Raw genomic sequence first — 24,363 nt, 5'->3', positions numbered from 1 at the left:
AGAAGAAGGGAGGACAGTCATCGAAAGGGGCCATCGAATCTCATCTGGCCGGGCTCGAGAAAAAGTGGAGTATCATCGAAGCTCGTCATGAGTCCATCTTGAGGTTACAAACCGACAAGACAGCCGGCATCAAGTACTTCGAAGCAGACTTCATGGGTGAGGCAACTATCGCTTTTTATGACGAACGAGGCAAATTTCTCGACGCGTTACACGACCTTGAACCTGCGCCTGCCCCCAAACCAAGCGCTAGTCGGTCATCCGAACCCAAGAGTCGTCGAAGAAAATTGGCTCCTATTGAGATAACGCCGTTTGCTGGGAAATACTCCGAATGGACTTCCTTCAGGGATTATTTCACGTCGCTTGTCGGCAACGATCCAGATCTCGAAAACGTCGAGAAGTTACACTACCTCAAGGCGTAATTGGAAGGAGAAGCTGCGAACCTAATCAAGAATATTCCAATTACGGATGCCAGCTACGAGTGCGCATGGAAAACACTCAAATCTTACTACGATAATAAACGCAATTTATTGAAGCAGTGCATTGACGCGTTTTTACAGCTGCAGCCGCTGGCTTTCGAGTCCCCTCAGGGCTTGAAGCGACTCCGGGACGGTGCCACTGAGACTGTTGAAACGCTTCTGAGTCTCGGCCGACCGGCCTCCTCCGTAGACGATTTCCTGGTGCACCTGACGATCCAACGCTGCGACCCGGTCACTCGACGGGATTGGGAGCTGTCACTGGGCAAAAGCACCGAACTGTTAAATTGGCCGCAGCTCGATGACTTCTTGGTGTCACGAATCCAGGGGTTGGAGCGAGCCGAGCCCAAGGGGACACCACCACCTGATGAGCCTGCCCCGTCGCGGACAGTCGCCAGGGGTGACAAGAAGACCTCCTCCAATCCGCGCAAGGTCAATGTGCACACGGCCTCTCATTCCAAAACATCCTCTCGTCCCGGTTGCTCATTTTGCCAAGCAGCTCATTTTGTGGCCGCGTGCGACAAATTCCGAAGTCGTTCTGTCGATGATCGTTGCAACTTCGTTTCAGAGAAGCAACTCTGCTACAACTGCCTTGGTCCACATCGCTTAGCAGAGTGCCAATCCAAAAAGAGCTGCTTCATCTGTCGCGGACGTCATCACACCCTCATCCATCGGGATCAACCGTCACAGCAGTCCATTGCAGCGCCGAAGTCATCGACTCACCCACCGAACGAGCGTTCTTCTCGGGAAGTGGCATCACACGCAACCAAGACCGATGTCGCTCAGTCTCGGTCCATCTTATTAGCCACGGCTAGGCTAATCTTGTCTTCGGACAACAACAGAAGCGCATCGGTGCGAGCGCTCATCGATCCCTGCTCGGAAGCGTCGTTCATCACGGAGTGTCTGGCGCAACGATTGCGGCTCCCTCGTCAATCCGTCTCTGTGCCAGTGTCTGGCGTGGGTGCTGCCCTGTGCCACACGGCCAGATCGGCAACTCATGCGACCATCTCGCCACGCTTCGAAAGCGGCAGAAGTTGGAGAATCAAAGCTCTCATCTTGCCACGCCTCACCAACTATCTACCGCCTCCGCAACGGATCAAGTCGTCTCTTACCTTCACCGAGGGAATACGTCTGGCTGATCCAAACCACGACTCACTTGATTCCATCGAGATGATTCTTGGCGCGGACGTGTTTCCACGCATCATCGAGGAAGGGCTACGCAAGAGTCCCGATGAAGACACGCTCACTCAAGCCACCGGGTTAGGATGGATCCTTACCGGATCAGCTCTATCATCTCCGTCTACGTTCCAATCGTCAACGGCCGTCTCCAGCCTGCAATGCCTCGTGGACGGGGATCTCTCGCCGCTGCTGGAGCGATTCTGGACTCAGGAGGAGGCGACCGTCCAAACGGATCGGCCTCTTACGAACGAGGAAGCTGAGTGCGAGAATCACTTCGCCTCCACCCAGAAGCGTACCTCAGAAGGGAAGTATGTTCTCAAGCTACCCTTCAAATCAAATTTGTCTCTCTTAGGCAACTCGGAGCCGGCAGCTCGATCAATGCTTAAGCGGATGGAGAAATCGTTTGCGGATCAACCACAGCTGCGCGAGAAGTACGTGCAGTTCATGGACGAGTACGCTGCCACAGGACACATGAGAGAGGTCTCGGTGGAAGACGATCCACCATCGCGCGCACTACCGACCTTCTACTTGCCACACCACGGCGTGTTCAAAACAAACGGCGACACGTCCAAGCTGCGGGTGGTGTTCAATGGATCAGTCAAGCTTCGCAATGGACTCAACCTCAATGACTGTCTCCACACGGGTCCGAAACTGCAAGCGGACATCTTCGATGTCTTACTCCGCTGGCGGGTTCATCGTTATGTCTTCTCAGCCGACATAAAGCAAATGTTCAGGCAAATCCGTGTCGACCCTGACGATCAGCGTTACCAGCGGATCCTCTGGCGGGACTCACCTCAAGGACCGATTCGCACATTCCAGTTGTGTACCGTTACCTATGGATTGGCCAGTTCGCCATATCAAGCAATACGAACACTGCGGCAGCTCGCCTTGGACGAAGGTCATCGGTTCCCCCAGGCTGCGCAACTGCTGTGCAATAACAGCTACGTTGATGACATCCTGGCCGGAGCGGATACAATCGAGGAAGCCAACTGTCTCAAAGTGGAATTGGTGGAGCTGCTCATGGCGGGCGGTTTTCCACTCAGTAAATGGACGGCTAACCATCCTTCGATCCTGTCCAGCGTCCCTGAAGATCAGCTTGCCGCATCTCAGCAACGTATCTGGCAGCAATCTGAAGCACTCACAATGCTGGGAATCTCTTGGCAGCCTTCAACGGACGAATTCCACTTTCACTTCTCTGCACCACAGGCCTCTGAAGTAATCACGAAACGAAAGGCGCTGTCTCTCATCGCCCAGCTCTACGATCCATTGGGTTGGATAGTGCCCATTACCGTTAGCTTCAAGATCTTCATGCAGACCCTATGGCATACCGGGCTCAACTGGGACGAAACTCTGCCTTCTGCACTTCTGGCCAAATGGAACCATCTCTTCGTGCAACTCCAGCAACTGCAGAACTTCTCCATACCAAGATGGGCGGGACTCTCAACTCACCATCGCCGCGTCGAGCTGCATGGGTTCTCGGACGCGTCTGAGCGTGCCTATGCTGCTTGCCTCTATGTCAGGACAATCGACGACCAGGGCAACGTCAACTCCACGCTGTTGGCCTCAAAGTCGAAGGTTGCTTCCCTCAAGCAGGTCTCCCTGCCCCGACTGGAGCTCTCCGGTGCTCTCCTACTGGTTAGGCTCACGAAAAGGATCCAGAACGTCATCCACCTTGATGATGTCGCTTGCCATCTGTGGTCGGACTCAACTGTTACCCTGTCATGGATCCGAGAACATCCGTCTGTCTGGAAAACTTATGTTGCTAATCGAGTTTCAGAGATCCAGACAACTCTTCCTCAGGCATGCTGGCATTATGTTGCTGGGAAGGAGAATCCAGCTGACTGCGCCTCTCGAGGAGTCTCACCGCGAGAGTTAGCCAACTCCACTCTCTGGCTATCCGGGCCATCATTTCTGCGCTCCGGCGACGCCACTTGGACATCCGCGACCGATCATCCACTGCCAAAAGACTGCCCAGAAAGGCGTGGGCCGTCCTGTTTGGTCATCAACCGTCCACCATCGGAGTCCGAGGTCCTTCTTCGCTTCAGCTGTATCACCAGGCTTCTGCGCATCACGACCCGATGTTTCGAGTTCGTGCAGAAGTTGCGAACAAGTTCCAAGCGGTTGGCGGGAGCTAACGCAGGAGAACTCTCACGCCTGGACCCAGTTCAGCTTGAGTCTACACTCAAGTTTTGGGTCAAACATGTCCAAACCTCGTATTTCTCCACCGAGATCCAATTCCTATCCCAGGCCAAATCGTTGTCATCTAAAAGCCCTCTAATCCGTTTGAATCCGTTTCTAGACGACTTTGGATTGTTGAGGGTCGGCGGACGCCTGCGGCATTCACTGCTGCACCCTGACGAGATGCATCCCATCAGCCTCCCAAGGGAATCGCACCTATCTCAGCTCGTCGTACGGAACACGCACGCTAAGACGCTTCACGGAGGGACGCAGCTGACACTTTCCTACGTCCGGCAGCGCTTTTGGATAGTCCGCGGACGTCAGCTGGTGAAGTCGGTCATCCTCAAGTGTGTCCGTTGCTGGCGACAACGTGCGGCCCCCGCTATGCAGCTCATGGGTGACTTGCCATCGCGAAGAGTGCAGCGATATCGACCCTTCCTCCATACAGGGATCGACTACGCTGGCCCCATCAATCTTCGACTCTCCAAGGGACGTGGCACTCGCAGCTACAAAGGCTATATCGCTGTTTTTGTCTGTCTAGCCACCCGCGCTGTCCATCTAGAAGCAGCCTCAGGGTACTCCACCGCTGACTTCTTGAACGTCTACCGTCGCTTTGTGGCCCGACGAGGTATCTGCGCGAGCATCTCCAGCGACTGCGGAACAAACTTCGTCGGGGCCGAGAAGGAACTTCGTAGTCTTTTTGCACAGGCTGGTGCTCAGAGCACGGAGATCGCCCACCTCTTGGCCAACGACGGTACGGAGTGGAAGTTCAACCCCCCCGCTGCGCCTCACTTCGGCGGCATCTGGGAAGCCGCCGCACAGTGGTCCAAATCGAGAAATTTAGTGACTTTTTGTTATAACTTTTAAACCATAAGAGATATCGAAATAAAATTTGCACTAAAATTCACTTAAAAAATATTCAATTTGAACTATAGACAAATGAATATTTTTTTCATTTGTTAAACAATAATTTTAAATTACTTTTCATTCATATTTTTCACTAAAAAAAAAATTGTTTAAATACAATCTTCCAAACCCTTTTTTCTTCCTAAGTGTGTATTTTATATTTATGTTTCACACATACAATGTTTCATGGAATGGGTAAAATGTAAATTTGAGGAATCTGTTCTTAATCAACGTATACAAAAAGTACCAAGAAGGCAAAAACGCCTCATAACTGTGTCAAAAGATATGTTTTATATATAACTTTTATATATAAAAGATATTTTTCAATATATAATGATTTAGTAACATTTTTGTAGATCTTTTGTTATAAAAATGTGATAACAATAACGGTTTTATAATATAACAATAATAGCATACAACGAATAACATGAAATATAAAAAAAACAATATTTGTAACAAAAAAAAAAACAATAACAAATATCAATTTTATTTAACTGCATATCTTTTGAAGCTATTTAATAATTAATTTTATAGCTTCCGCATCTAATTGTTTATGTTCTTTCTTCAAGTTTATTCGTGCAGTGGATACATACGGATCAGATGTTAACAGAAGTCTATAAAATAAATCTTTATTCGTAATCAATACCTGGAAAATTTTCTTGTATTTTTCAATATAAATTTTGTAAAATCTTTGTGTCTGCTTTCTAAAGCTTCTTCCGTAAAAAAAAAGAATCTACACAAATATTTCCAATGTCTTACATTAGTTCGTTGCGGAGTTTCGGCGCTGGATCCAAACGTATACGCATAAGATGACATGCCGCGGATGGATTAAACTATAATAACTTTAACGCTGGGATAGCCTGGGAAATGATATTTACACGATCTTATAGGGGAAGATCTACTGAAAATATTCTATTTTGTTACAATGCGCGATCCCCCGAGACAAAAAAGATACACCTTGTCAACTGTAAAGCATTTTGAGATTTTTCTTTATTTCATTCAACATTATGTTTAAAAGACATTATATACAATAATTATTAATGACGTGCACGATTTCTTATCTCAAAGGAATGCTCTTCAAAAAAAAAAAATCGAAACCAAATATTAACTGAGCTCCTCAGGACACCACGAAGAAACAGAACAGTTTTTCCGCGTAAAAGATTCTAATTTTAAAATGTCCAACTTTAAGTGTTTGTATAATTTAAATCTTAATGATATTTGATTTATTTTCTTCATTTCCGAAATCTATGAACATTTAAGAAGAGATACGTGTCGATCAGATATTAATATGAGAAAGTTGATTTTTGGCAGAATGTCACTGAATTTCTCGATTTGGACCACTGTGCGCCGTGAAGTCTACGAAGTTCCACCTCCGAAGAGTGCTCGGGGAAACAGCACTCACCTTCGAGGAAATGACGACCTTGCTCGCCCAGATCGAGGCCTGCCTCAACTCGAGACCTCTGTGCCCTCCCAACGATGACATCACTGACGCATCCGCACTCACTCCAGCGCACTTTCTCATACGCGAACCGACCCTCACGGTGCCGGAGCCCTCCGCGTTGGATCCATCCTTGAGCCGGCCGCATCGCTGGCATTTACTACGTCAGATGTACGAGCACTTTTGGAATCGATGGTCGTCCGAGTACCTGCACGAGCTCCAACACCGTCCGAAATGGCGGGCTCGACAACCTCGACCAAAGATAGGCGATTTGTGCCTCGTGAGATTGGAGCCCCAGCCGCCGTGCAAGTGGCCACTCGCCCGCATCCTGGCCGTGCACCCTGGCGCCGATGGCTTGGTACGCGTGGTGGAGCTTCGAACCGCCACGACCACCCTCACCAGGCCTATCACCAAGGTCAGCCTCCTGCCACAGGACCAAGACTGTTCCGCAGAGACTGGCGAAGGCGGGCGGAATGTTCCGGAACGTTCCGGAATCGCGGGCGGGCCTCCCCACCCCGCGCGCGGAGCTGCGAGAGGCTAGCGCTCGCTCGGGAGAGTGAGTGATCGAAAGGACATGAACGCGAACACAGTATACGCGCCATTTGCATTTTTCTCTTCTCGACCGTTATTAATTCTGTTACATCACGTTACTGTTAATTGTTGAAAGTGAACATTGTTATTTAAAATATAGTTCGGTGTTACTGAAGATCAGTGGAACGATCAATTTCCCATCTACGCCTGAGTCCCATCCATTAACACATCTTCTCTGAACAATGTGAAAGAAAGAATTTACCTAAACTACGGTGCTCGGTTTTCACGCACTGGCAATGAGGGGGACTCGGAAACAACTTCAACACTGACCAATAGACTATAAACCGAACAAACGGAATCTATAATGTTAGACTTTGATCCGAAAGGTACTTTAGCCCGATCTCGTTAGAAGTTAACTTTCCGAAATGCAGCACGACGTGACGCGATACGTGTCTACTGCAGTACTAACCCCCGAGAGTGAGAATCTAAGGGTTTATATACCCCTACAATGAATGGAATACTTTGTTCGTTATCTAATCGCGCTTAGAGATTAGGGCTTAGGGCCAGACTCTCATTTTTGTCACTTCTAACGAAATCGGAGCCAGAGCTCGGTCCTAAATCAAAGGGTTCGAAAGGTTATCTAGGACGCTTCCCGCCAGAGACGATCTGGAAGAGATTCCTGTGAGAAAACGAATGGAATATATTCTCTATCCGTAACATCTCCCCACCAAGAAGAAACATCGCGGTTCGCATGATGCTTTCTCGGAAGGAAACGTCCTAAATACTATTGACTTTTAAGAGAGCAAACAAAAATGAAGTGAATAATAAAAAAATTTGAAGGGAGAAAGAAAGAGAAAAAAAGAAAACAAAGAGAGAACGCAATAGTAAAAGTTAAAAGGAAATGACGGGTGTAGAGTAAGTGTAGTGTATGTGTATACTTAAATCTAAGAAATCGTTCAACGCGGGACCACGTATCCCAGTTGCAGCCATCCTTTGGTAACGTCATAGGGTGACTGGCCCGGGAGCCTGTCGAGGAGAAGGCGCCCTTCGATAAATCCATCTTCCGCCCTCGATATCCTGGTGACGCAACCCCTTCTGTTGCCCATCACGTGCTTTGCGATAGCCACGATTCTCGCAATGGGGCGAGCGCTGCGAGGTTCCACGCCCTTCAGGCGCAAGCGGATCGCCGAGGTCCAAGCAGGCCCGGTCCGACTGCAGTCAGCAGAGGCACGCACAGGCGGTGGCGCTCCTCCATGTGCCTGCAAAAGGCTCTAAAGAATGATCTCACCTCCTCCGGGTGGTGTTCGGCAGTGATCCATGCCGTTGTTGGATCTTCAACTTCGTCAACAATGCAGCGAAAAGGTGCATGCACTTCTTTAGCCTTCATTGTACCCTCGTTTTCTTTTTCCACGGTTCCCCTAGAGTCCAGTCACGTATGTTGATGTCCGTGACCACGAAGAATTCGAGGTGGTGTGGCTGCTTCTCAGGCTCGGCTGGTAAACGCTTTGTCCCTCTGGTCGTCGTACCTCTGCCCTTTACAACTCTTCCCTCCTTCGCAGGTTGATAGGGTCGAGGGATGATCGTTTTGGCACCCTCCTGCGACACGTGCTCGCTACTCTCCGTCTGGACTGTAACACTGTGCCTGCCCTTCGGAGACTCTGCTGTTCTGTCCTGCATGGAGGCTGCGACTATGGGTTTGGTGACCCAGTGCTCCGCTTTTATAGGGGCTGAGGTCCTTTTCCCTGAAGATGCAGAGCGTCGCCGCGGGGTGGGGGTAGTCCTGTTGCTCAGAAAATTGAAGCGGAAGGCTTCGTATTTGGGGGCAACTTGCCCGCCTCCGGAGATTCAATAATGTTTATCTCCGTCTGTTCTACACTATCACGGCGTACCTTGTATTTATTAAAAATTCTAAATTTTAAGATGAGCATGACAACGAAGATTAGGCATGGTACTACTATTCCCGTGGAGGAAAAAATTGTAACCTGTTGGTGCTTGACCAATTCTCGATGAGTCACAATACCCTTCACCTGTTTTTCTATTTCACCGAGAGAGATAGCTCTCAGAAGTTGATCCCAATGATTGACGAGCTGCTCTTTACTCGGTGCATTTAATCTTATTACCTTGAAATGATGTTCCGATAGCTCTGGTAATAAAAATGACAAATTGTATGAAACGACAGGACAGTATACTATTTCTTCTGAGGTCTCTATTATATCCAGCGCCTTCAACTGTACGGAGTTGATCGTGGTCTGGCATCCTGCTTCTAATTTGAGAATTCCTGTTTTATGAAAAGTCTTTACTAACGCCTTTTTCCCTTTGCAATAAATTTATATTGCAGGTACTCCAGTCTATTGTGCTGGGGTTCAGCAGCAGTGTAGTTTCGCAGGTGGCATGTTGACTCGTCTGGTAAACGGGTAGTGTCACTGGCCCTAATAACTGCTTATGGTGATGATGGCAGGTTCTTAAATAATCCTCAGTAGGCAAAAAATATTGCTGTTCATCCGAAGATATTGCAATGTACGTAAACCGCGGCTGAATGTATGACGTCACCGTTTTCGACCCCAGTGATTGAACAGACGGACAAGGATAAACCTTATAGAGATTGAATATCTGATGATCTAACAATGGTACGGTAAGCTCAAAAACTATCCTGCCCTTTGTGAAAATTATATTCAGCTTAGTAATTCTTTCGAGCTGTTCTGTTAACAGCTCTTCAGGTGAGAAAGGGAATTCATGAGAGGAAGTCTGCCTAATTTTCAAAGCAGAATTCAATAGTTGTTGAGGCGAGAAAATCGCTGGATGGAGGATACCCTGCTTCGCCAGAAGTATTGCATCTATTAATAACAGTAAATTTGTACTATAGTCATCTAAACCTTTTTCAATTTCGAATAATGCTTCCCTTATAACGTTCTCAAAACGAAACCTGTCCAATTCTGACTGAGTTTCTTGTAATTGTTGGGAATGTTCCGATACTGCCTTCATGAGTTCAGACATTCCCTTTGTTAAATTCAGCAATCTCGTATGTACCGTCGAGAACTCACCCTTGATGATATGCGTTTGTCTTGCTATTACCTCCGTGATCTCTTGTTGGTTCTTGTATATTTTGTTCAACTCTTGATTGTAGAAGTCTGCATCCTCTTGAGTCAGAGTCCCGAATAAAATATTGCTGATTATACCCATAAATCCAAACGGCGCACTTCGTCGAGGTGATTTTACCTTCAAATATGGATGATCACCTATGGCTGATTTTATCAAGTTCCGATAGTAGCGCGTATTTTCCTCCTTCTTAACCAACCGAGGCCCGAGACCTTCGTTGAGGCATTTTGTTGCCTCATGCCTTTTGCAAAGTTGGTTAAGCATGGAGATGAGCTGTTGGACCGGGGGTGCGTGTTGCAAGTATTTCTCAACATCGAGCGAGGTTACCAGGCGCCATTGAGTTTGATAAGTTCTCAGGTCCGGCAGCTTCTCGAAAAATAACCCGACTTCTCCTTGTACCTGCTCTATTGTCAAACTACTCTCCTTTTGAAGTTGGCTCGTTGTCAGCGGCATCAGGAGTAGACAAAAGAGGATCATGTTCACCTTCGGCTGTTGATGTAAAATAAGCATGCTTTAGTTTATCCTGATGCTTAGTGATTATTTTATTATGAGTCTGTAATACTACATTATTCGAATCTGTCACATTTATTATTTTGTACGGCCCGACATAGTGGGGGTCAAATTTACTAGTACGAGGTTCTAAAAGAACGTAAACAAATTCGCCCACGTTGAATGTAGCAGATCTAGCTCGAGAATCGTAAAAACCCTTAGAACGCATCTTCGCTTTATTCAGATTATCTGCTGCTAAATTGCGGATTCGAACTACATTCGTTATTAGCTCTGACAAATAATCTCCGTATGTTCTCAAGTTTGTGCCCGTCGGAAATGAGGTTGGCTCTCGAGCCTGTTTTCCAAAAACCAATTCATATGGTGTAAAGTTAGTTGCTTCATGAACTGATGTATTGTAAGAGAACATTGCAAAAGGAATCAACAAATCCCAATCTTCGTAATTCTCCATATAATGTTTGAGGTACTCTGTGAGAACAATATGGCTACGCTCTAATGACCCATTCGTTTGCGGTCGATACCCGGACGTAGTAATTTGCTTAATTTTGAATATTTCTGCTAGATTGGTCATAAGAGTACCAATAAAGCTGGTTCCCTTATCCGTGAGTATTGCTCGTGGCGTTCCATAGATTGCAATAAAATGACGTGCAAATGCATCTGCGATGGTAGCGGCCCGTATATTGGGTATCGCTACTGCTATACAATACCTGGTTAAATTATCCTGCATGGTGAGAATGTGACGGTTTCCTCCTGGTGTGATAGGTAATGGCCCAACGGTATCTAAAGAAATTTTGTCGAATGCGTCCAACGGTGTGTCAGTGATCAACATCGGTCGACGAGTTTTCGTTCTGACCAATTTCTGTTCCTGACAACTTTTACATTTTCGAATGTAGTCTTGGATTTCATTGCGCATGTGTGGCCAATGAAATCTCGACCGGACACGATTGTAAGTCTTTGTCACTCCTTTGTGTCCTCCTATCAAACTATCGTGTGCTTCTTGAATAATCTCTTGTCTATTTTCTAGAGAAGGCGTAGTAATAACGCAGTTACAGATTGTAATTCGGTAAATCGAATCTACAAAGACCTCCTTCAATGTTCTAAGAAGTTCATTGGCCGATAATTCGTGATGATCTCCGGTAGCGGATATTCGAAAAGATTTGCTTCTATTTTCTTCTAAAGTAGATCGAAGAGTGTTCAAACCATTAACTACGTCTATTCTTTTCGGTTTATCGTAAAAGTTGTCAGAAATTACTATGCTGAAGGTTTTGAATAACCCATTGTTTGAAATTACAACCTGTCCCTTTTTTGCTCGTGCAGCTAAAAGTTCTTGCTTATTTATTGATCCTGTGTCTAGCAACAGTTTTCCTACGGGGGTTATTAAGTTACAGTCAACTGATACAAAATGAACATAGTGGTCCTCCCCTGCGGTGAGGGTGTCTGAGGAAATACTAATCCCTTTTTTCGGCTCCGGCGGCGCCTCCAGGTCGGTTTCGGTAGAGGAACCGTCGGTAGAGCTATCGAAGAATGGGTAAGGCTCTGCTGTGTGGTCAGAAGGTTGACGCACACTTGCCTCTCGTACCGTATTGTTTGGAAAGCCAATTACAGTAGGCTGCAAAAGCCCACCTGTTTCAGGAAATAGTATTTGCGGTACATTGGGGGAGTCCCCTTGTAAATTATTCGTATTTTGTATAACAGTGTTTTCTAACGGTGTGTCAAATGAAATTAGATCGTCCGACAGACTCGTATCCTTTTCCGTAGAAAAAATGTCTGTGGAATTCGCTGCGGGTAGAAAATGGTGAGGGGTGTCCTGGTTTTCGTCAGGCATGGTCACCTCTCGCGACAGACTAGGAAGAGATCTGTTTCTATTTATTATCGGCGAATGCTGTACCTTACCCAGGGTGGGCTCTCCTATTTCGTCTGAACTGCTTGTATCCGGATACTTGGGCCGTTTTTCTCGGTCCCGACGTAACTGTTTGATACGTTGACCTATTGTATTAGTGTCAACGACTGATTTAGGTACGGGAATCTTAAACTCGGGGTCTTTGAGTTCCCTCGGTATGAGTGGCAAACACATGGAAACAGGATTGCGTGATAATGCATCTGCATTTTTATTTATCTTCCCAGACTTATGAACAACCTGATAATCATACTCTAAGAGTCGAAGCTTCCACTTTATGAGTCTCGATGTCGGATCTTTTACAGAATGTAACCAAACTAACGGACGATGATCAGTAACCAGTGTAAATTTTGTTCCGTACACATACGGTCTGAAATATATGACGACGTATACCATTGCTAAACATTCTTTTTCCGTGGCTGAATAATTTCTCTAAGCCTTATTGAGGCTGCGCGAAGCATAAGCAATCGGTAAATCGCTTCCTATTTCCCCTTGACTAAGTACTGCTCCGATAGCATATTCGGAGGCATCTGTAGTAATAATGAATGGTTTGTTGAAGTCTGGAAATTGCAAAATAGGTTCTCGACAGAGTTCGTCACGTAACTGTTTGAAGCTATTCTCTTGCTCTTCAGCCCATTTGAACTTCTTGCCTTTTCCCAAAAGGTCAATTAGAGACTTTGCTTTTGTAGTGAAATCTGGTACGAACCTTCGATAATATCCTACTAGACCCAAAAATTGCTGGATATTCTTCTGTGATTTCGGCATTGGAAATTCTTTGACTGCTTTTAACTTTCGGGGATCGGGTCTTACTCCCTGTCTTGAAATAATATGCCCTAGCTACGCAACTTCCTTCCGTAAAAATTCGCATTTATTAGTCTGAAGAGTTAGACCATGTTCTCGCAAACGGTTCAACAATTTCCTGACTTTAATATTGTGTTCGTGTAGTGACGAGGCGTGAACTACAACATCGTCTAGGTAAAATAAAAACGTCCGTCCCCTGGAGCCCAGTTAATACCTGATCCATGAGACGTTGAAAAGTAGGTGAAGCATTTTTCAAACCAAACGGCATTCGCGAAAATTCGTAATGTCCGTTAGGAGTCGTAAAAGCTGTCTTCTGTCTGTCTTTCGGATCCATCTCTATTTGATGAAATCCGCTGGCGAGATCGAAAATGGAGAAATATTTGGCCTCACCGAGACGATCTAATATCTCGGTAATTTGAGGCAATGGATACTTATCGGAAATAGTTTTCTCATTGAGCGCGCAAAAATCTATTACCATACGCCAACGTTTGTTACCCTGCGCATCTGGTTTTTTGGGTACAATTCACAAAGGCGAATTGTACGGAGAAATCGATGGAGTAATAATACCTTCGGACAATAAACCATTAATTTGCTTTTTGATTTCCTCTTGGTGAACAGGAGGATAGCGATACTGACTCGTGTTAACCGGAATCTCATCAGTAGTATGTAAAGAATGCTTGAAAAATTGGAGGCCTTTCCTAATTTATCTCCGGGGAGATAAAATATATCGGGAAATTTTCCTCTATCAGTGCGGTAACACTGCCCCGTTCTTCCTCGTTCAAATGACTTAACTGTAGTGATTCGGATATTCCCTGTATTCTATCTTCTCTAGTCTTGAAATTGCAATGACGTTGTATGTCTGAGTAACAATCCTCCTCTGAAGAGTCTAAAATGTCGTACGGTTCTATGAATTGTGGTTCTATTTCTACATCTAGGATTTCTTCGCTAGTATTTGTTGCCATAACATGACACTTTCCTTTATTGTTCAACACGGCAGCCTCTCCTATATAGAGTTTCTCATGCGTCTTTACACGCGGCAAATAACCTTCCTTAACCTTCGGATTAGCTATTCTTATGGCGATCTGTTGAGATGATCGGGCATCGATGCGATGGTTAGTCGGCATCTCTGATTCTAACTGGTAATTTGAAAAACGAATAGGCCTAGTGGGCTTGTCTCTTAATACCATTGTCCCATGATAATAAGAAATTTCTGCTTCCTCTTGCTTCAAAAATGGACTTCCTATAAGACCGTCTGCTTCTATTGCAAGGTGCTTTACTACATAGAAAAAAGCAGGAGCTTCATGTATGTGAAGTATAGTAGTTCCTAGCGTACGAATTGGATTTGCCGTAAGGCCTGTTATTTCGATTTCCTCGCGTGAAACAATTTCTGCCCCTTCTCCCAAAACGTCAAAGACTACTAAATTTACGGATACTCCACCGTCAATTAGAAATTCCCCCGTGCCTGATTCCAGTTCTGGGATTTTGACTTTGATTCGTGGTGCTGGAGCTTCCTTGATGAGGGTTTTTCCTCGAAGCGGACAGTTCGTTGGCGAACTTCTTTGTTTTCGCTCATCGTGTCGCCTGTACGGTGAGCGTGATCGAAGTTTAAAGACTTGCTCGATTCTACTGACGAATCTCGTGAATCTCGTCGAAAACGCGGACTACGTGGTCGATTTTTACAGAATTTTCCATCATGTCCGGATGTTCCGCAATGCCAACAATACGACTTTGACATGCGATCCTTATCGTTATTCTTTAAAATTGTATATTTCTTTTCTCCGTCCCTTACAATTGACGAATCTGAACGATAGGAAGGGGAGTGAGAAGGGCTCCTATGACGTAAGGTCCAAGCGCACACTCGTCCTTCCCTATCCGCATCGAAACCAGATGGTCTCGAGCGTCGGTCCCTATGTCTATCGTATCTGTTCGGAGATAGAGGATATGACACTTCACGCTCGTGGTAACGAGAACCCTGATCTTTTGTCTATCTGTAGCACGGCGTCGTAAGCATCTTCCAAATTTTTTATGTCCCCCTGAGATGCCGACACCTTCAGGGAAATCCGATCGGGTAATCCGTCGATAAAGTTTTCAATGACGTCTTTTTCCATCAATTCAATAAATTCTTCGGCATGTTCTTCCTCGTATTTTTCCCTTATGGCTCCGCGCGTACAGTGGACCAAATGGCTTGTCCTATCGATGTATTGTCGTAGGCTTTCTCCTTCGCGGATGCGTAACCTCGCGATTTCTACCTGATAATTCGACAGGCTCTTACCGGGAGCGAACCGTTTCTTTAAATGCTGAACCAATGCTTTTGTGGTAGTAAACTAGTGCTCTAACGTACATCTACGTGCTGGCCCGATGAGTGTAGTAAGAACAATTGCCAGATACGCGGCCTCCGTACCATCCGGAATCAAAGTTAACCCGTCCTCTATAATTTGCGCGAAACGCGTTAAAGAAGGGCCTTCCCCGTCAAAGGTCGGAATTGTCGAAGTAATATTCTGTAAACATGTCTTTTGCGTCAAAAGCGACATAGAATGCGCAAGCGAAACCGTCAAGTTCATTATGTCAACGAAAGAAGTATTTGCAGTTGAATTCGGCATTTTAAAAGAATGTAACTAGAGAAAACTAGTATATTATTAAAGGAAGGTAACTAGTGAAAACTAGTATATAGAAATCTTTTAACTAGGAAAACTAGTATATCATTGATAGAAATGTAACTAGGAAAACTAGTATATTAAATCTTTTAACTAGGAAAACTAGTATATTATTGATATAAAAGCGTGACTAGCGAAAACTAGTATATCACTAATAATATCGAGACGTAACTAGGAAAACTAGTATATTGTCAATACTCAAATAATTTACCTAAACTACGGTGCTCGGTTTTCACGCACTGGCAATGCGGGGGACTCGGAAACAACTTCAACACTGACCAATAGACTATAAACCGAACAAACGGAATCTATAATGTTAGACTTTGATCCGAAAGGTACTTTAGCCCGATCTCGTTACAAGTTAACTTTCCGAAATGCAGCACGACGTGACGCGATACGTGTCTACTGCAGTACTAACCCCCGAGAGTGAGAATCTAAGGGTTTATATACCCCTACAATGAATGGAATACTTTGTTCGTTATCTAATCGCGCTTAGAGATTAGGGCTTACGGCCAGACTCTCATTTTTGTCACTTCTAACGAAATCGGAGCCAGAGCTCGGTCCTAAATCAAAGGGTTCGAAAGGTTATCTAGGACGCTTCCCGCCAGAGACGATCTGGAAGAGATTCCTGTGAGAAAACGAACGGAATATATTCTCTATCCGTAACATTGTATATTCGACAAACAATGTGGCTCCAACAAGATGGTCGTCCTGCAGATTATTAAAGAATAACACGAAATGCATTAAATCAAATATTTCCGAATCGTTGGATAGGACGAGGTGGTCGCATTCATTTTCCGACAAGATCACTTGATTGAACACCTCGACTTTTTCTTATGGGGTTACTTGAGATATAAAGTATTCGCCGAGGCTCCGACTACAATTGCTGATATGAAAGATCGTATCATCGCTTTCATCATTACTTTCTCGATTCAGAAAATGTCGCGATGTAAACTTTTAACTGTTAACTGCTGTTGTGATGTAAACTGATGAAAATGTTGTGAATACAATCATTACAACATTATTATGAGAGTCGTGATTTTGTAACAACACTTAAATTAAAATATCTCCTTAACTAATTAGTTAGTTTTTCGATATTAATAGGTTAATATATTTTTGTAGAGAATATGAAGCTTTGTCGATTGGTGCATGAAAAAAACATACGATCCCATTTAAAAAAATACTGACGACCTGCAGCTCTTTTCTACGCGTCAACCTACAAACATCGTCACTGAAGGCCATCCAATAGACGACGACCTTGAGTCCGACGCCGAAACGGTGATCATCGAGGACAGCTGGCTCCAAGGCCATTGCAGCCCTGCCAACTCCGAGGCCGAGACGGTGATCCTGTGGGTTTTTAGTGCGTCAACAGTGACAAGTGTCGTGAAAGTGCACAGTTAAATTGAAACCGGCCAGCGCTTCCGGGGAACCGCTGCCCGATTTTTCTGTGACACTTTCATACTTTAACAATTTTCGGAGTGCTCGCGTGAAAAGTGCCGTAATAAAAAATTACTGGCCAGCGCCTCCGGGGAACCCCTGGCCAAATTTTTCTGGGCCAAAAGGAACTTATAAATTTTTCCGAAATTTTACTCACGGAGGCTGACGGGTCCTGGACTTTGGGGCGGCATACGTCCTGTCCGAGAGGTTGATTTTTTCACACACAGTTGCATCCTGGAAGGCGGTACTGCACGGAGCTCCTGAAAATAGAAGATTTCCAGGTAAAACCAGCACTCCGTCGCAGACGACTGCTACCGTCGGTTGGGACGTAACAAAAATTGGCGCAGTCGGTAGGACACTGATCAACCACCGCCAGCACGACTCCGTGATTTCAACACAGTCTACAACGGAGGCTCATAAAAATGAGCACTCCATTGGAAACACGAGCCCAAGAGCTCGCGAGGCTACAAGCCGAGCTTGAAGAGAAAGACACGCTTTTAAACAAGCATGTTGAATTAATTGAAGAACTGCGCTTGAGATATGAAGCCGACGCAGAAACACAACGGAGGACGTATGCAGAACTACGACGACAAGACCTCTTCAAATTCAACCTCATAGACTCCGAAGCGAAGACGGACAACCGCACGAACGACAAGTTCAGCCCTGTCTACGTGGACCATGCAGAATCGGGACACTACATGATCAAACAGGTTGTTGATTTCGTACCGATCTTCGATGGATATTCTATCACGGTGCTTCAGTTCGTACGAGCGTGCAAACGCGCCCGTGACGTCGTACCTGCATCAGCCGAGAGGACCTTGACCAAATTGCTGTGCAACAAGTGTAATGTTTATTAATACTTTTATTATAAGATAGATATAATATAATATAAAGTTAGTACAGAGGGCTTATGACCACGTGTATTACCGTTAATCTCCGGCTCGACTGCCGCGCTCCGTTACACACCTGCATACATACACACATACGTACATACATAGGTATGCTACTATTACACCTCCTTTTCTTAGCTTTAATCTTAGGTAATACCAAAGTACGCTGGTCTTCTTACAATTCTACCGCTTCTAGTAATTATATTATTATTATCGCTTGTACTACTGCTGTCTTTTCCTTCGCACAGAGTTATCTCGTCCTCAATATTAATGTCAGTGACATCAATTGCGCTATTTGCAGACTTTTTAATATAATACGAATTGCGCCTAATTGTATTGCCCCTTTTATTTCTTAAAATGTACGATCTCGGATTTTTGCATACTTCTGTTATGACCGCTGGTTCCCATTCAGTCTTATTTCTTACTATTACCGTATCACCTATTTTAAACTTTTTCCTTTCTTTTGCTCCACGATCATAATACATTTTTTGTACTCGCTGTTTATCTCTTAACGCATGTACCCAGACAACCAGGACTGCACCGGGCAGCAATGTCGCGTTTTGGATCCCTGCTGCCGCGAGGCTGCACGGAAAACGGTGGGGGATTTTGCCTCACCGTAAGAGGGCAACACAGTCGCGCCAATGTTTCGAATGCCGTACGCAGCGCCATACAGGCACGTACAGGCCTTGTACTAGGGAGCAGGGGGTCTCTCGCCCCGGTAAGGTGATACAGAGCTGGTCGCGCTGATGTGGATCTTCCACATTAAGATGTCGGTAAAGTAAATGTCTATTGTACAAATGTGTAGCAGCAGCAGCAGCAGTCTTTCTTTTTACTGACAAAAATTAATATTTTTATTTAAATTACATACTACATACTATCAGGTCGTTCGGAAAGTAATTTTGTTTATCGTGTAGGGATGGCAATGCTTCCGTTTGTCATTACTAGACTGCGGATCTTTCTGCAAAATAAAAAATGTCAGCGTCGATTACAGGAAATAGAAACTAAATTGAATTGAATTATTTCTTCAGCAAAGGAGAAAACGAAATGACTTTCCGAACGAGCTAATACATTAACATATTACAATAGGAGAGCTGCATAAAGTCTAAATAAAATCAATCTCATCATTTTCATACAAAGAAACATTTACCAGTTACTTTTAAGGTTCGGTAGGTGTAGAGGGTTGAAACGTCTTCGTGCAAAAAAAATGTGTCGTAGAAGGGAAAAGAAACTTAATTTATAATTTTCGGCTCGAGCGCGTTTCCAGCTACCCGAGTGCATCGGGCTGCCCGGGAGTGTCTCGATCTCGTCGGGTGGGTTCGGAAAGAATCGGACAAGTTCGGGCGAGCGAGTTTTCGCGCTACTCGAGATTCAATTCTGCGTTCGCACGAACTTGTCCGCTTCTGTCTGACGTTTGAACGCGCTCGACGAAGGCGAGCCACTCTCGGGCCACCGGGCCACCCGATGGTGTGTCACGGATAGACTGCGGATCTTTCTGCAAAATAAAAAATGTCAGCGTCGATTACAGGAAATAGAAACTAAATTGAATGTCATCTCTTCCCTTAATGATTTTAATAGAGGAGAAATCATATATTGACATCTTCAATTTAAAAAATTTTCCAACAACTATCAATTTCATCTACTCAAGTTTGCTATAAATGCATAAAGATCCGCAGTCTATTCGTGACATATCAAGCGGCCCGAGAGTGGCTCAACTTCGTCGAGTGATTTGAAAATTACAGTCAAAACGTGTTGGTCGAGGAAGTGTCGACTTCCAGCTCAATAGTAATGACCTGTCATAAATCTCCCTGTAGAGAACAGCCCCGGGAACGGCACTGAAAGAAATCGAGTCTACCGGGTTGGGTCTGCCTGGGTCTGCCTAGCCCGACCCCAGCCGCGCGCCCGTGGTCTGCCTAGCCCGACCCCAGCCGCGCGCCCGTAGTCTCAATGTGTTGACTTCGATGGCGCACGCTGCGTAGTATGTGTGACCGCTGTAATAAGTATTTCAATACAGCCGAAAATGCATGTGAAACGAGTCCTGCCTCCTCCACTCTGATCCAATCGTCCGCGCATTCGCACCTAGACACGTCACCGTAATCCTGCCTGGGAACCTTCTTCTCAGGCTTACACCAAGTACAATGTCACCAGTTCGAATCCATGCGTGTTGGCGTCTTGCCGCCATCCCCTACAATTGCGTAGTATGTAGTGGGCGGTAACGGTATCGTATCCTAACCCACTGCTGTTCCGCTATCGCTCGTACTTACGAGGCAGTGTATTGGATCACTTGTTGGACATAGACAAATCTAAAATGTTTTTTCACTACGTGAATGAAATATGTAATTTCAGGACCGACGCTGTCGATCCTTACGTCAGAAAATGTCTGTTCCAGGGTTGTTACCTTTCACTTAAAAAGGCATCGTTGGTCAAGACTGGTTGCTAATATTATTCTCGAGCTGTAAATGGGGTTATTTAATCGCATACAGCGTCCGTTGCCAGCTCCTTGTGACGCCAATTTTTATATCTCCATTTCTTTTGAAGGGCTCATTTTACAGTGGAAACTCCAAGGAATATAAACATATTTTGTTCAAAATTTAAATCACTGACGCACAGTGGTCTGGATTGGAAAATCGTGTGCCATTTTGTTATAACTTTTGAACCAGTAGAGATACTGCAATGAAATTTTCACTAAAAATATTTAAAAAATAGTCATTTTTAACTATAAGTAATTAAATATTTTTTGCATTTGTTAAACAATAAGTTTTTATAAATTTTCATTGATATTTTTGATTTAAAAAACAATTTTTGGAATATAATCGTACATACTATTTTTTACTTTCTAAATATGTATTTTTTATATTTATGTTTCACACATGTGTAACGTTTTATGGAATACGTAAAATATAAATTTGAGAAGTCTTGTTGCAATCAACATACACAAAAAAAATTACCGTAAAGGTAAAAACGCATTACAAGCGTGTCAAAGATATTTTTTATAATAATTTATAATGATTAAAAAACGAAACGAGCCTACTACCTTATATCTTTATTTTACTAGAGGTGAGCGAAATATCAGAACGAAACAGAATTGAAAAACTTCTATTATATTTTAATACTAAAGAATTACCTCGGATGCAATATTTAACACTAAAATCTTACATTTTTCGCTATGTGAAGTCATCTGATAATAATTTGTACCAACAATATACCTCGCAAACATTCTATTACCAACTTTAATGGCTTTAAACAATAATAATTTGAGCGGGCGGAGAGGGGCGGAATTAATTTTTTCATGATTATTTAGAAGGAAGGTGTACTAAAAATATTCCAATTAATTAGAAAGCTAAACTCGGCTAAACTTTAAAGATATACCATCTTAAATGGAAAAGACTTCACAAATTTTTCTTACGGCATTGAGCATTATTATATAAATAGAGTATTTACGTTAATAAATAATGGAAAGATATGATTTTTATCACAAAAGTCTGCTCTTCAATATAAAAAAAAAAGCGAGAGATAATATTAAATAGGAACGTCAGGGCACCGCATCACAGAGAAGCAATTTTTCTCGTGAAAAATCCTCCTCTTAAAATGTCCTATTTTCAATGTTTATTGCAACTATTATATTTATTAAATTGTACTATTTTCTTCATTTCCGAGGTCTGTGAACATTTGGGAAGCAATGTTTATAGATATCGATACGAGAAAGTTCGTTTTTGGGCAGAAAGGCACACGATTTTCCAATCCAGACCACTGTGTGACGGCTCATCGAAAAAGACGTAAAAAACGAATTAGTTTAAATTTTTCGACTCCATACAGTTGATGGTCGAGGTTAAAAAAATAATTTTGCAATAGTCCAATCCTTTCCTAATAAAACCACCAAAAAAAAAGTGTAGCTTAATCGGATTTCAACGAAAATATGATTTCATGATGTTTCGTTGACAAAAAATTCGATTTTTTGGAAAATCCTGAGGTGGTAGACAAATTCTGAGACCAGATTTGAAATAAGCGTGGAAGAATGTACGGGAAATGATGTACAGCATGTTGCAAAAAAGTTTTATTGAAATTGTGCAGGTTTAACGAAATTTGTCAAGGTTAAAAAACGTTCGTACCATCATTTCCCTACTTTCCGCATATTCTGCAAAGTTAGAGCTTTAATTTAAAAAAAAATTCATCGTTCTATCTCTTGTCACGTTAACCTTTTTCCGGCGAGCTGTTAGACCCGCGGAAGCCGGTTACCTTCGGGCCTTGCAGGCGCTGAGACCAGGCCGCGTGCAAGCCGAGTGCACGCGGTCCGCCCGAGACAATACGAGACTCGAAGATTCGACGATTTCCTCACGAAAGCTAAAGGTTCGGGCGCCAGGCACCGCTAGGATGCCACACGAAACGCAAAACTCTGCTCGAGCTCGGAGACGCCGAGGTCGAGAGCCGAATCTTCGAGATACGCGGATCGAAAATGACGTCGCGACTAGGCCAGATGGTTCGAACACGGGGTGACTAGGACAGCCCTCTCGGCAGGACGGATCTCACAGGGAATCGAATAATTCGACTACGATATGGTCTCGAGCTATTTATTGTAGCAGTCGTTGATTTACAAAATCAGCGGCCACGTGGCCGCGACCCGAGAGCCCGCGCTCTTCATACAAGATAGCGAAAAGATGGCCGTTCGCTGCGCGGTTGTCCTACCGATTTCGCTCGCAACGATACCGCTGACAATTATCGTCGTTTCGTTCGCAACGAACTTCGGAAACGCGAGGCGCAGATGACCGGCGAACTGCGAGACTGCCGCGATGACTTCCGCACGTGAATCGCCCCGACGCGTACGTTATCGATTACGCGATCGAACGCCGACGGACAGAATACGCGTTTCGACAGGAGACACAGGATTCGAGAAACGCGAAGATACCGAATTGAATTACTCTCACGAACGCGACTCCTCGGAAGACACTCTTCCGCACGCAATTTACAGAGGAAAACTCTCCCGAAATATTCCCGAACAATCTCAAAGCATTCCGAAAGGAATGCGAGCGAATTATCGAGGACGGAACGGGAAGCGTTCGTCCTCGCACGTCGAAGGTCGAGCCGGCGCGCAACGAAAATACCGAATGGATCACAAGTGCGACTTACCGTTTCTCGTGCTGTTTGTCGTTCCGATTCACTTGACCGGCTCCCGATAGAGCGTACAGCAAGCCTGGGCTCGGGTGGACGTAGTCCTAGGCGCACGGAAACCCTCAACAGGACACGCAATCTCTCGCGGCGCAAGTATTACTTTGTGATTCGCAACGCGTTTTCAAGGGCAGACACGTGTGCGGTCTACGATAGCCAGCGCGACAGTGATCCATCGATTTTCGGCCGCCCAGCGGATCGAACGCGGTTCCCCCCACTCGACCGCTTTTCCGAATTGCCTATGGCGTGTTTCCACGGCGTGACTCGACGGCACAGGAGCGTACCCTCTTCGCGCCCTAGGGCCCCGGGCAATCACGAAATTGGTCAAGGAGCCTATCGCTCGACTTGACCAGCGGAGGGGCTTCCTCTTCCTGGCTACGAGGGCACCAACCCCGGGGCAGCTCTCCCTTGATGGGGCGAGACGACGTCAGGGTGTTCCGTCGGTCCGTATCGGACGAGATGTTCGCAAGCTGCTGTCCTGGCGGCGCCTCCGGTTTGCTTGCCGAGTGTCCTCGCACCAAGCTCTAATTTCTCGAAACGGCCATTCGCTTTTCCGTCGGGCGCTTCCTGGCCTTGGGGCGATTGTTCATTTCCCGTGACAATTCGGACGGTCGGTGGTTCCTTCTGCGCGTTCCATATACGGCCCTGAAACTTGCCGTTCTCGGCACGCGCGACAGATGTCATTAGGAGGTCCTCGATAATATCGGGATCTCTTAAAGGAGCGCTCTCGAATCCTGTCTCGGTACGTGTCCCGTTAGAGGGCGGTCCGGTCCTTTATCGCTCTCGAAAATATGCACGGAATTAACGGAGAAGGGACGTCGCAAACGTTGCAACGTTCACACGCTTTTCTATCGAAAGTTATTCGACTTTAACACAGAAACTTGCGGCGACCCGTGCAGCGACCCTTGCAGCGACCCAATAGCTGCACGGGTCGCTGCAAGGGTCGCCGCCTGGATCGCGACGGAATGGCCAAAAAAGGTGTGTCACAGCTCTGACCGACCAGTCCTGAACCGCTAGAGGACTCATCAGTAAGGCGGGCCCTGCCCGAGACGCTGCGATATCGGAAGGTGGTTTAAGACTGTATATATAGAGATCGGTGACGGATCAGGTAGCAGCGAGAAAGGTCTTTCTTTGACTATCTGTCCATCTTGTGGCAAATGTAGGAAATTAGCTGCCACAAAAGAGAGCGAGTTATTATTGTCCGCTTCTGTCCGAA

General features: G+C 45.2%; 2 protein-coding genes across 2 annotated transcripts; one reads left to right on the top strand and one right to left on the bottom strand.

The window, feature by feature from the left end:
• Positions 1 to 315: 315 nt before the first annotated feature.
• On the top strand, positions 316 to 4,704 carry LOC143217409 (uncharacterized). Its single transcript, XM_076441681.1, has 2 exons — positions 316 to 478; positions 558 to 4,704. Exons 1-2 carry the CDS (start codon positions 329 to 331, stop codon positions 4,695 to 4,697), a joined length of 4,290 nt encoding a protein of 1,429 aa, XP_076297796.1. The 5' UTR covers positions 316 to 328; the 3' UTR covers positions 4,698 to 4,704.
• Positions 4,705 to 10,068: 5,364 nt separating this feature from the next.
• On the bottom strand, positions 10,069 to 19,292 carry LOC143217410 (uncharacterized). Its single transcript, XM_076441682.1, has 2 exons — positions 17,255 to 19,292; positions 10,069 to 17,007 (listed from the first exon to the last, which is right to left on the bottom strand). Exon 2 carries the CDS (start codon positions 12,599 to 12,601, stop codon positions 10,217 to 10,219), a length of 2,385 nt encoding a protein of 794 aa, XP_076297797.1. The 5' UTR covers positions 12,602 to 17,007; positions 17,255 to 19,292; the 3' UTR covers positions 10,069 to 10,216.
• Between the last annotated feature and the right edge of the window lie 5,071 nt (positions 19,293 to 24,363).

This window comes from Lasioglossum baleicum, chromosome 16 (genome assembly GCF_051020765.1).
Source record: "Lasioglossum baleicum chromosome 16, iyLasBale1, whole genome shotgun sequence".
Lineage (NCBI taxonomy): Eukaryota > Metazoa > Arthropoda > Insecta > Hymenoptera > Halictidae > Lasioglossum > Lasioglossum baleicum.
The sequence above is the reverse complement of the archived record's forward strand: the minus strand, read 5'-3'. Positions and strand labels throughout refer to the sequence as shown.

Excerpts from the sequence above, each read along its gene's own strand:
- LOC143217409 (XM_076441681.1), top strand. The coding sequence starts at position 329 with ATGGACTTCCTTCAGGGATTATTTCACGTCGCTTGTCGGCAACGATCC. Across the intron at positions 479-557 it reads ATTACGGATGCCAGCTACGA|CTGCAGCCGCTGGCTTTCGA; the intron begins GTGCGCATGGAA and ends GCGTTTTTACAG.
- LOC143217410 (XM_076441682.1), bottom strand. The coding sequence starts at position 12,601 with ATGGTATACGTCGTCATATATTTCAGACCGTATGTGTACGGAACAAAA.